The 13,042-nt window shown below is 43.1% G+C and overlaps 1 protein-coding gene across 1 annotated transcript in view; it reads left to right on the top strand.

Moving 5' to 3' along the window:
* Nucleotides 1–11,851, top strand: part of LOC104505566 (scavenger receptor cysteine-rich type 1 protein M130-like) — a 30,647-nt gene extending 18,796 nt beyond the window's left edge. The window contains exons 11-18 of the mRNA XM_010151527.1: nucleotides 2,388–2,702; nucleotides 3,551–3,865; nucleotides 4,061–4,096; nucleotides 4,405–4,542; nucleotides 4,839–4,934; nucleotides 5,245–5,328; nucleotides 8,057–8,230; nucleotides 11,745–11,851. Of these exons, the coding sequence (XP_010149829.1) occupies nucleotides 2,388–2,702; nucleotides 3,551–3,865; nucleotides 4,061–4,096; nucleotides 4,405–4,542; nucleotides 4,839–4,934; nucleotides 5,245–5,328; nucleotides 8,057–8,230; nucleotides 11,745–11,851 (1,265 nt within the window). The remainder of the gene's footprint in view (nucleotides 1–2,387; nucleotides 2,703–3,550; nucleotides 3,866–4,060; nucleotides 4,097–4,404; nucleotides 4,543–4,838; nucleotides 4,935–5,244; nucleotides 5,329–8,056; nucleotides 8,231–11,744) is intronic.
* The last annotated feature ends 1,191 nt before the right edge of the window (nucleotides 11,852–13,042 follow it).

Here is a 13,042-nt window from a genome sequence, read left to right as displayed (position 1 = left end):
GGTATCATGGACCTCCACACAATAAACAAAAGCCTGGGCTTTCTTGGGAGTTACTGGATTTTGTATTCACATCCCTGGTGACAGCCAACTGACCAAACCCACATATTAAGTGACATGAAATAAGCATTTTTCTGAGTGGGAAGAGGAACACCAACAAGCTTTGGAGCTGATCAGCAGAAGACAGTCCATACCATGGCATTAGGACCAATATGGGTAGGTAGCAATGTAAAATAGTGTTCTATACACATGCAGGAAAGAAAAGCATCATCTGGAGTTTGTGGCACTGAGCATCTCAAGAGATGAGAGACACTATTGGCATTCTGGTGTCTGAGCTACAAACTACTTGAAATAACTACTGCCCTCTAGAGCAAGAAGTCTTAGCTGCACATTGAGGGCCAGTGACGTGGGTGCAGAGCAGTCACTGTGGTTATGCCTTAGACTACCTGTCCTGAATTTTAGGTTCAAGGATTCAAAACCACTGCGGGAAGAGCAAACACAACTACAAGGCAAAAATGGCTACTGGCCATACTGGTTCAGGCTCCAAACCAGGATTAGTTGAATTTACTAAGTCAATGGCCGGCAATCAATAGTATGAGGAAGACCAAACATCTTTGGCTGTTGAAGCCCTAGCATATGATGAATTAAGTGCTGCCAATAAACAGCAGATTTTGTTTACTGATGGATTCTGTAAAAGCAGAACAGGAAACAGGAGGTGGAAATCCTTGGAACCCCTCTACAGGAGAAGCTGCCATCTGGAAGGAGACTTGAAGTTTGAAAGGCCTTGCAACAAACTCAGAAGCATCAAGAGACCCACATATACAGACAATGAATAATGTGGTAAGGAAATGCCTTGAAAAATGAAATTGTGATAACTGGCAGCATTGAGGAAAACCATTTCGAGCAGATGAAGTACGTAAAGTAGTACGAGACTTGCTTGAAGAAAGACCTGCTTAGTATGTGATGCTAATAATGCACACATCCCAGAGTCAAAGGCAACTCAAGAAGAGAAACGCAGCAATCAAGCTGACCAGCTGGCTCAACCTGTCAGTAGAGATTTGGGGTATAATGCAAGCAGTTAGGCAGTCTGTGGAATAACATACAACATGAATAATGAAACAGTATGCACAGTGAGAAAAATGAATGTTTGGAAGTGCCTGGCAAGTGGATTATATAAACCATCCCCTTCCTCCCCAGCAACACTGGCAGATGCTACGATCTCCTAGTGGTAGAACATCACAAGGGAATCTAGATGTTTTCACCACTCCAACTGCCAACACAGATAGCACCCTAGAAGGATTAAACATATCTATTGGCACCATGGAATGCCACTTAGGCGGGAAGCAGACAACATAAGTCACTACAAAAATAAAACCATTCAAGAATGAGTAGAGTGGACACATTGCCAGGTAGCTGGAAAAGTAGAGCTGTGCAATGCTTTACCTAAACCCTTGCAGCCCAAAAGAAAACCTGAGCTCATTTAGGTGGGTGATAAAGTGCCAGCCAGCCCTGAGGATGCATGGATTGGGAAGCCTGCAACAGTTGAAACCCCTAAGAAAGTGGCCTCTATTATTTAAAGACCAGGGTTTACTTACTGGTTGGTCTTTGGAAAAAGAGCAATGAAATGTGTGCTTTTACTTAAATAGAAGAGACTAATCTTACTGTACCTCATAAACTATGTTCTTGTTCATGTGTTTTTAAGGGACTATGTCTGAATCTTGTAATAAATACATGTTAAGATTGGTATGATGTTAAATTCTATAATGTGGTTCCCAGAATGAGAGGTTAGCATTTTATTGACTATATGTGCATATTGTTACAATGTCAATACCTATTGTCTGGGACTAAGGGTAGAGTTTATAATGCATGTATTTTATGACCATGATGATTGTAAATTAGAGTTTATAAAGAATGTATGTTCAAATACTTCTTAAATAAGTGTTTCACAGAGGTGAGGGGTGAAATGTCCTGTCTACAACTGGCAGGATTTCAGTCACCAGAGGCTGCAGGGGTGCCATGTGCTTCTGCAGGGGAGCCATTCCAGCTGGCTTTGAAATTATTGTGAACAAGTCATTGCACACCAAAACTTCAACAAGTCAAAGGCACCTACATGGCACCTACACTTCAACATACCCAAGAAATATCCCTACATCTGTGGGGGGTAGCTATCCCTGTTGTTTGTTGATGTAGATGCTGGTGAATGCTGCCTAACCAGAGATGATCTTTTTATGACCTCCGGTTTTAAGTGTCTGTCACTCTTAGAGTGGTTTCCTCTGGCAGTTTCTCAGAGTGATGAACAGCATTGTTAGCAGATTCTTGATTTCAATTAGCCCAGCCAAGTTCTTAGCAGAATCAGGCCCCTCTAATTCCAATTTTGTCTTCACTTCTAGAGTTCCTGGCTCTGAGGCTGGTGAATGGCAACGAGTGTGCTGGGCGGCTAGAAGTTTTCTACAATGGGACATGGGGAAGCGTTTGCTCCAATCGTATGTCTCAACTCACTGCAATAACTGTCTGCAAACATCTGAACTGTGGAGATGGTGGGGAAATTGCAAGCGACTTCAAATACGGAAGAGGTTCCGGGCCCACGTGGCTGGACCACATTGAGTGTACTGAGCAGCATAGCTCTCTTTGGCAGTGTCATTCAGATCCCTGGAATCCTCAGTCATGTGATAACCGAGCAGAAGAGACCCATATTTCTTGCACTGGTAATTAGAAATGCATTTGTACAGGACTGCCCAGACGTATACACAAACATATGCATGCATATATAGTAATCAGCTCATGTTTGTTTGTTATCTGGTTTACATTATTTCTAGTTCCATGCAAATGACACAAACATTTCTCTGAAATGAGTGAAAATTACATGAGTGTCAGCGAGTGCAGCTACCCAGAAATACCAAGGTAGTCCCTGATAGGATGGTTCCATTGCCTAATTTGAAAGCAAAAATCTATGGTACGCAGTCAGTCTGTGAGATCTGAGTTAGGGTAAGTTTTCTTAAGAAGTCTGGAGGCAGGTAGGTGTTTGTCCATGTATGAAGGCAAATCAGTGCATATATACATGTACACACATGCATGCACATAGCCATGAACAGTTCAGTTCCAACGCCTGCTCTTACGACAGTAATTCATACCTGTGGGTTCCCACTATAATATAAATGAATTCTAGATGACATTCAGATCTCCTGAAATGGATTGCAGCTGTCTCCTACAAGAAGAAAGGGAGCAGAGTCATCTGGAAGATTATTCAATTCACAGTAATAGCCAAACAGTGATCCTCCAAGTACTAAATAGGCCACATGTATATTTTAGGAAATAACTTGAAGATTAATTTTCAGGCATTTTATACTCCCTAGCTCTATTCAGAGAATATTCAGATTATTTACTTCAGTATTTAAACTCTGCAGGAAGAAAAGAGGCAACATCTCCAGCCATGTTTGCTGAGTGTCCAAACTCTACAAGTTGTTCAGGTACCTCTACCTCTTTGTTTCTCCTCAGTGATCCCTACAGACCTTCCTGCTGTTTCAGCAATACAGAAGGTTTCTGTCTTTTGCAGACAGGGAGAAGTTACGAGTCATAGGAGGAGCGGACGGATGTTCAGGCAGAGTGGAGATTTGGCACCAAGGCTCCTGGGGAACAGTCTGTGATGATTCCTGGGACATGGCAGATGCTAATGTTGTATGCAGTCAGCTGGGTTGTGGACTTGCTGTGTCTGCTCTGAGTGAAGCTGCCTTTGGGGAAGGGACTGGTCCCATCTGGTTGGAGAAGGTGCACTGTAAAGGAACTGAGATGTCTCTTTGGGACTGTCCTGCCAAGCTCTTGTTCAGCAAAAACTGTGACCATAAGGAAGATGCTGCTGTACATTGCTCTGGTTAGTGACTGGTACTTTGGCTCATTACACAGATCTGGGAAGGAGGTGGATAGAGGAACATTATGTCAGCTGTGCATCCCAGTGACTAGCCCCTTCGTAATTTTGACTGCAGGAACCTCATGAATGATGTGGAGATATTCTCTCTATTTTTCACAGTTGCCTTTTCCTTAATCTGGACTCACCTTCCTTTTGCAGGTCTGACAGAAACAACAACATCACCCACTAGAGCAGGTAAAGCATACCTTCTTTCCCCTTTCTTTCTTCCATCGAATGAGGATGTAATGTCCCTGGTACTGCAGAGCAGGTAAATCAGCAGTCTAGTCCAGCTCATCAGAAGGCATCTCCCATGGCCTTTTGTAAAGGAGAGACAAGTGGCACTATCCCCAGCTGCTGAATTCTAGCTGCTTGAACATGACCCATAGCCGGGCAGCAGGTGACCTGCCTCACCCTGCTAACATGGGCACAGCGGGAGGTTACAGAGGAGCAGCCCTTTGTACCACCTGATTCTCTCCGTCTGTTGCTTCTTCATTTCCACTCAGATCCTGCCTACCGCCCTGCAACAGACAGTATGAGAATGTCAGTGCCTGTCATCCTCTGCATTATCCTGGGGGCCCTTCTCTGCCTGGTCCTTGCCATTCTTGCTGGACAGATCCGAAGTGCCAGGGCACAGCAGAGAGGTGGGTCTCTCAGGACTGGTATGAAATGCCTCCTTGACAAGGCTGGCAAGTGTTGGGTTGGCTGGGGAGGCTGGGGAGTGGGTGATTGAGATGAATGGCATCTGCTGCCACACTGAGATTTATACTTACCATCTGGAAATGAAAAAGCCCAGCAGTGCTTAACCTCAGTCAGCACCTCTCGGTCACTTTCTGGGTACCAACCAGACCATGTAGACCCCTTTAGGTCACTTCTTTTCATGACTCCAGCCTGAGTATGAGCAGAGACTTCGTGAGTGATCATTGCCTTTTACTTCCAGGCTCCAGACTATCCTATGACCCCTTCTCTGAGGCTGTCTATGAAGAGATTGACTATAACCTGATGAGAGAAAAGCAGGGCATGACCGGCTTCTCAGGTCTGTGTGTCTTTGTTTTGTTAAACCACAATACAAGGGAAAATAACTGAGGCTAATTCCTCCTGGTGGGCAGATCCCAATCTCATAATTTTCAGCTCCCAAATCTGCCAAGAAACAGAAAATTCCTGGATTTAAGAAAGGGGTTCTCTGCCCACTGAACTCTGCCAATTTACTTTGCAGAAGTAATACTGACTGCCCAAGAATCAGCTTGACTTGGGTGATATTACTGTAGCCTTATTCCTTTCCTCATGATGCAGTCTTAGCAACTAAGAAGAGTTTAATCTGATGTCACACTCTCTCATTTGCCTAGATTCTTACTCAGAGAGTTCAAAAACAAAGGCACAGTTTTATAGTGGAGACAACGATGAAGAAAACCATCCTAGAACGACTCAAGGTAATGGGCAGACGAGAATCCTCCAAAGAAAGAGACCCAAAATCAGGGTAGCTTTTTATTTCCAAAGCATTATTGGTGATTGAAATATCTTCTTGCTGCACTTCATGTACACTAGTGATGTTCTGATGTGAACGAAAAATTTCTGTTTAACTCTTGTGGTGGAAAAATGTCATACAATCTTGTACCTAAGTGCTATAGAGTTCTCTTCTATATGAGAAGTTGAAAACAAATGTTTGCTGGTAGTATTGCGCTCTTCACAGGATCCAGTCACATGAATCCAACAATTTGACAACTGCCTCTCCTAGAAATTGCAGCTGGAACAGCTTGTAAATTGTTGCTTCACTTCTGAGATAAATGGGGAGAATTAAGACAGGGAAAAATGTGCTCCGAAGTAGAATATAGGCATACCATTGCAATTGATTAACAAGTTTTAATCCAAGTGATCTGAAGAAAATGCAGTTTGCCAGATGTGTTTGTTGGTTTTGTTTTGTTTTGTTTTGTTTTTTTTTCTTTTTAATTTGAAAAAGCTGAAGGAGAGCAAGTGTTTGGAGAAGAATTGCATTTTCCTAGAGCTGATCAAAAAATTCTCTTAGCTATTGCCTGGTCTCAGAGAGAGCAACTGCCAAAGGCACAAGCCATTTTGGCCCTCAGCTGCCCACATCTCTGACCCTCTGCTGTGCTATGCTTTTATCTTTATTTTTAGTTCTTTTTCGTATGTTAAGGGGGTTTTTTTTATTCTTTAAACTAAAACTTTTCTTTTCCTTACTTGCTTTAAAATGCTTATCCAAAAGACAAATATTCCAAGTAAGATTTCTTTTTCTTATTCAGATTGCATGTTGTGTACTAGCTAAAAACTGAAAAACTGAGTGACTTGACTGACACTTAATTTTATATATGTATTATTGGTATGTCCATGTGTGCAAGTATATACTATAAAATGGTGAAAAATAATATTATTTGAGGGATGGCTTCTAGTTAAGTACAGAGCACATAGCTAGCTGCCCCTGAGGAATCAGACAGCTAGCTACTCACAGAACTGAGTTTGATGGATGGACTACTCAATGGATAAGGAATTGGCTGGATGGTTGCATCCAAAGAGTTGGGACCAGTACTGTTCAATATCAATATTAATAATATAGGTGGTGCACTAAGTGCACCCTCAGCAAGTTTGCAGATGATACCAAGCTGCGTGGTGCGGTTGATACGTGTGAGGAAGGTATGCCATCCAGAGGGATCTTAAGAGGTTTGAGAAATGGGCAAATATGTACCTCACCTCATGAAGTGCAAGGTCCTGCACCTGGTGGTCAGGGCAATCCCCAGGATCAGTACAGACTGCTGGATGAATGGATTGAGAGCAGCAGTAAGATTTCTTTTTCTTATTCAGATTGCATGTTGTGTACTAGCTAAAAACTGAAAAACTGAGTGACTTGACTGACACTTAATTTTATATATGTATTATTGGTATGTCCATGTGTGCAAGTATATACTATAAAATGGTGAAAAATAATATTATTTGAGGGATGGCTTCTAGTTAAGTACAGAGCACATAGCTAGCTGCCCCTGAGGAATCAGACAGCTAGCTACTCACAGAACTGAGTTTGATGGATGGACTACTCAATGGATAAGGAATTGGCTGGATGGTTGCATCCAAAGAGTTGGGACCAGTACTGTTCAATATCAATATTAATAATATAGGTGGTGCACTAAGTGCACCCTCAGCAAGTTTGCAGATGATACCAAGCTGCGTGGTGCGGTTGATACGTGTGAGGAAGGTATGCCATCCAGAGGGATCTTAAGAGGTTTGAGAAATGGGCAAATATGTACCTCACCTCATGAAGTGCAAGGTCCTGCACCTGGTGGTCAGGGCAATCCCCAGGATCAGTACAGACTGCTGGATGAATGGATTGAGAGCAGCCCTGAGGAGAAGGACCTGGGGATACCGATGGGTGACAAATTGGACATGAGCCAGCAATGTGCATTCACAGCCCAGAAAGCCAATCTGGGTCCTGGGCTGCATAAATTGAAGCTCAGGCAGCAGGTCAATGGAGCCAATTCTGCCTCTCTACTCTGCTCTCATGAGACCCGACCTGGAATACTGCATCCAGCTGTGGAGCCCCCCAGTACAGTAAAGACATGGACCTGTTAGTATAGGTCCAGAGGAGGGACACAAAAATTATCGGAGGGATGGAACACCTCTCCTATGATGAAAGGCTGAGAGTGTTGGGTTGTTGAGCCTGGAGAAGAGAAGCAGAATGGCAGATACTTTTCTCCATAGGTCTGGCCTAAATTTGTAGCCACATGTCCAACCATAGGCAAACAGCCAAGGGTGGCTACTTAGCTAGACCATTTCAGAGAAATTTAACAGAAGGTTTTAAAAGTAATGAAAAGACAAGGAGAGAGATGCTACACAGAGATAAACAAGGAGTAGTTTGTCATTGTGCAATTATGAAATGCAATGGGGAACCCTACTCTGAAATAAAACCTGTAACTAAATGCCTCCTTCTCCAGATCTTCTTCCCCCTTCTGACCCTCTTCCAGGTTGACTTTCTCTTTCTACGTGTTACAGCAACTTATAACAATTATTGGAGCTATATCATTGTTGTCTGGAATACCTTTGAGTGTGGTTTATTATGTTCCATTATCATCATGATAATGTCAGTATTACAGACCCTTATCACTGGATCATCAGCTATTGCTTTCTCTAGTGGAAGATCTTTCCCTGTTACAGCTAATACCTGTACTGTTCCAGAGGTCTCTCCACTGCCTGGAAATGTCGTGGAAGATGGTTATGATGATGTGACAGAACCTCCTGGACCTAAAGATGCTTCTCTTTCTGGGCAGAATGAACAGGAAATCATTGGTATCCCTGAAGAAAACGACAGAAACAAGGATTCTTGGAAAGGTGAGGCCAGAAGAGCAGTGCTGTTATTTTTCATCATCTACAGTTAGTATACTGAACCCAGGGAAAATCAAGGTGGAGGGTACCTCAAGGGATCGCTTAGGTTTTATCTAACCAAAGTCAGGAAGGAACACTACCTACCTACAGGAAGAGTGTAGGTCAGATGTTTGTTATTCTGTTCTTACAACCATTCAGTAGCAGTATTTCCACAACCTCTGCAGGTAATCTATACGAACTATAAAATTCTTGCCTGTGGCCCAATCTAAGTCTTCACTGCTGCAAATTAAAATTGTTACTTATTACAATGACCATGGGGATAGAGGAGTTGCATTCATCTTTGTAACAGCCTTTTAAGTACCTGAAGACTGCTAACATATCCCCCCTCAGTTCTGGTTTTGTATTTTGTTTCTCTAGACTACCGGCACCTAAATAAGTCAATTTTCTACTTAGGTCTCATTTACTAGATCTCTCCTCATTCTGAATGTCTCCACTCAGGCTGTGTCAGTAGGTCCATATCTTTCAATAAATGTTTCAAAACCAATACGTTACAGTATTTCTGTGCAGCATGGTACTAAGACTTCACCTGTGCCAGCCAAAGCAGAAGGACCACTTCATATGTCTTGGAGGATATCCTTCTGTTTATGCACACTAGTGTGATGTTTCCCCTTTTTGCAACAGCATGGCACTCCTGACAGTGTTCCGTGTCTGGCCTGATGCAACTGAGAGCAATCCTGCTCCATAAAATACTACATGCCATCAGATACCAATCTTCCTAATTATGTAGCTGATGGTTTCTGCCCTCATCTGTAGTCTTGTGAGTGTTTCTAGATTCCATTCTGTGTTTGTAAAAACTTTGCCAGGATCATTTGGATTATAGTATAGTATGGTATCATCTGGAAAACATAGTAAGAACATGTGTCTTTTATCTTGGGACTTAAATACTTAAATACTTAAAAATACTTCATTGTATTTAGAGTTGGCAAAAAGTCTTACCAGGTACAGTGGTACACTAAGCGTACAATATTTTATGGAAATTGTACCCAATCTAGAGTTGTTTTAGTTAGCCATATTTCTGTAGCTTACTTAGTATCATGTCAGTTGAGTGACAATTTGCTTTACTCCCTTATAAAAGCACTTTTAGATAATCAAAATGAAAAATCAGGTTATCTGGTGTGATTTATTTTTGATGAAACCACGTTACCTGTTATCTACCTGCTTTTTTTCTTCTGCCTTCTTACAAGAGTTTATTTGTTCTCATAACTCTCTGAAGCTGAACTTCCTGTAACTCCTAATCTTGTTTCTTCACACACACCATCTTAAAAATAAGCATATGTTGTTCATGTTTTCCCAGTCCTTCAGAGCTTGTTCTCTGTGACTTCTTAAAGACAGTGGATAGGGCCTGGAAGATGGAATCAGCTAGATTTTTATCCTAGCATTATATTTTGTCAAACTCATTCAAAGAGTATTAACAACAACAACAAAAATATTTAACATAGAATTTTCTTTCTCTGTGCACTTAAGATAACTGTAACACCTTCTGATCAGCAGCTGATCTCCACCTTTTGGAGTAGTCATAAATATATTTGACAAACTGAAGACGCAAAAAAGTATTCAAAATAGTTTAGGACTCAAAATTATTAAAGAAACTTCGTAGGTTTTTTTTTTTTAACATCCCATGATTATATTCATTTTAACACAATGAAAAGCTGAACAGGAACCAGCAATGTGCACTGGCAGCCCAGAAAGCCAAGCGTATCCTGGGCTGCATCAAAAGAACTGTGACCAGCCATTCAAGGGAAGTGATTCTACCTCCCTACCACTCTGGTTGTGTTTCTCTTCCTGAGTTGCCTTTGAATTTAGGATATATGCATTATTAGCATATCATATTCTATGATTACGTATAAAGCTATATACATGTCTACCTTACCTATATGGATTTCCAGTGTCTTTGTGAACCTCACTTGCTGTTGACTTCATAAAAAGCTGCTCCATTGTACTGACAAACTTTGCTATTTGCAAAAACTGTTTATAGGTAAGGTATATTCATCTCTCTCATCTGTTGTTTCTCTTCTAAAAATTAGAAGATACTACAGGTCGCTAAATCTGGTAATCTGATAGAGGTTCCATGTCCCTGTGTCCAATCAGAAGTGAGGCTGAGCATGTGCGGGCATGCACACATAAATGCATACATGCAGGTGCACAAATCTGGTTTGTAGAGCCAACACAAACAGAAAACATACCACTGAAACACAAACCACACCAATAGCCTCACCCTGTTCCCCTCTCTGGCTGACCAGGACGAAAGCCAAAACATACAAATCCCTCCAGTAGTTGGCCTTAGACAGTCTATCCTGTCCGTATTAACCCTGCAGGCCCACAGACCCACTCCAGTTTCGGGTAATTAGTTCTACACACACGCACACACAAACACTGTACTTGCACCAGTAACTGGCGGTCTATCCAGTAACTAGTCCTGGAACCTCCCGGCTCTCCAGTTACTCCACAGGCACACTAACATCAACATATATGCACAACACATCCCCCAGTAACTGGGCTTAGATGTGCAGTCTACCAAGTACCTAGCCCCTGGATCCCTGACCTCCCCCAGTTGCTGGTGTCTGGGCACATGACCGCCCAACACGCAGAGTCCCACCCCAGTCGGTGTACTTATGAGGTCTAGCAACTCTGGTGTCTCCAGCTGTTGGCACCACAGACACACAGACCCATGGCCCAGCTCTGGCTGCTGGCACTTAGACCTCCCTACATACACACACACACAGAATGGAGTGCCCCCTTACTCAGGAAAACAGTTAGAAATGGAGTTTAATAAGAAAATAGGACAGATGCCACTGCCCACAGGCATGGCACGGCCAAACATGCATATTGGCCAGCAACCTGTTTGCAGGCCACCACACCTTTTATCCCCTTATCATTCTGTTTTCTCATGTCTGTTCCTCCCCAAACTACACTGATTCCTCCTTCTCTGTGCTTCTATTTCCTCCCCTAAGCCCGTAGTAAGTTTTCTATGATCGCCAGATGCTCTTCCCCTGTATCTCATAGCAAGTCTCGTACCTCTGTGGGCAGCAACACCCCTCTGTCAGCGAGGTGGGTTACATCCCCTTTCAAACACAGACCATGGACTGAGGACTCCCCTGTGATAGCTCTGGGAGGAGCCAGGTCAGGGCACACTTGTGGGATGGACAAGGACAGATCCATTACATTTTCTGTGTGTAACACAACACTCGAAGCAGTAAAACGGAGTTGGGTTATTCAGGAATATTGAATAATTGCCTTTATTAAAAGCATTTGAAGCTAGATCAGTAACCGGTCTTCTGGGAAGAGTAGACTTGATCCTTTGATACGTGTACGTGTAGCAGGAGGCTGGATGAGACAAGAATTTCTCATTCCCCGGTCCTAATTTCTGTGGAACACAATGGACAGCCCATGCTGCCAGCCGCACAAGCATGTAACAGTAATACATACAGGACGCGCATTTATCTCGTGTTTTTCCCTTCAGATCGGAGTCCTAAAGTGTCAAGAAATGGGGCCACCGAGGCTGAGAGAGAATCACCCCCTGCTCTTGAAGATACAGCCTACGATGACATTGAAGAGCTGGGGCATTGATAGAGACTACTGAGCTGTACTGACCACTTTTGGGAATACACGTCTGTTCACGAAATTCTGACCGGGTACTAGCAGAATCAGAACAACCTGCATGTAGGATTAGTTTACCTGAGTTTGGTTTATTTACATAGAAGAGATTACATGTTTAGAAGTACAAGCATGACTGTTAAGAAAATCTTTCTAATTTCCCTTATAATTTCTCATTGCCAAAACTGCCTGGACAGTTTTTGGGTTTTTATTTCTAAATATTTTCATTGTCTTTTTTTTCTACTGAGTTAATTTTTCAGCTTACGGCATTTTCTTTTTAGAAGGTGTTTCAAGATCTCTTCTCAAATTTATGTTTCTCCTCCCAGGTACACTGGGCATCTTTCTTGAGATTGTTAGGAACGTTGCCTATGTGTAAGTTGCTAGAAATCCGTGCTCCGTGACCCCAGGTACAACCAGTAGTGAGACTGAGCGTGTATTCCCAGCAGGCACAAACACATACACACAACACAGATCAACACTGTCAGACACACTTGGTATTCACACAAGCGCAGAGTTAACAGCCTCATCCTACCCCTGCTCCGGCTGTTCTGAATGAATATCCACTAGATACAACATGGATTCCCCCCACAGATGGGCTAAGACACCCAGTCTACCGAGTAGCTGGCTACTGGATCCCGGTCTCTCCAGTTGCTGGCACTTGTTCATCGAATCCCCTGGGACCACAGCCCCGCTCCAGCTGCCGTTACAGACCTCCTAACTCACAGACATACGCTGACACAGACACAGGCTCATAATTCCCAGCAGTTGGCTGGGACTGCCCTGGTCCCTCTGGTAGCCAACTCCTTCTGTGCCCTTGCCCTCTGAGACATACAGACGTGCACACGCAGAGCTTACTGCGACTCCCCTAGCCCCTGTGGAAGCCAAGTCATGTTTACATATGACCAGCCTGTGGCGGTGCGTTTCTTCCCCTCTCAGCTCGTGGACCGCTCTACGGCCTTAGAGATTATTGTCAAACCTTAGCCATTGCGCAGGGGGTCTGGTGACTAATTGTCCCTCGATTATATCAAGCATTCTTGCACTGCTAAGGTGGGGAACAGTACTGGCCATACTAGAGTTCAGTTGCCTCCTTACAGTGAGGCATGAGAGTGAAACAACTGTCATCCCTGACAGCCCTGAACCTTTTCATAAGCCAGGAAGATTGGT

This window comes from Eurypyga helias, unplaced genomic scaffold, assembly GCF_000690775.1.
Source record: "Eurypyga helias isolate BGI_N326 unplaced genomic scaffold, ASM69077v1 scaffold4560, whole genome shotgun sequence".
Taxonomy (NCBI): Eukaryota; Metazoa; Chordata; class Aves; order Eurypygiformes; family Eurypygidae; genus Eurypyga; species Eurypyga helias.
The sequence above is the reverse complement of the archived record's forward strand: the minus strand, read 5'-3'. Positions and strand labels throughout refer to the sequence as shown.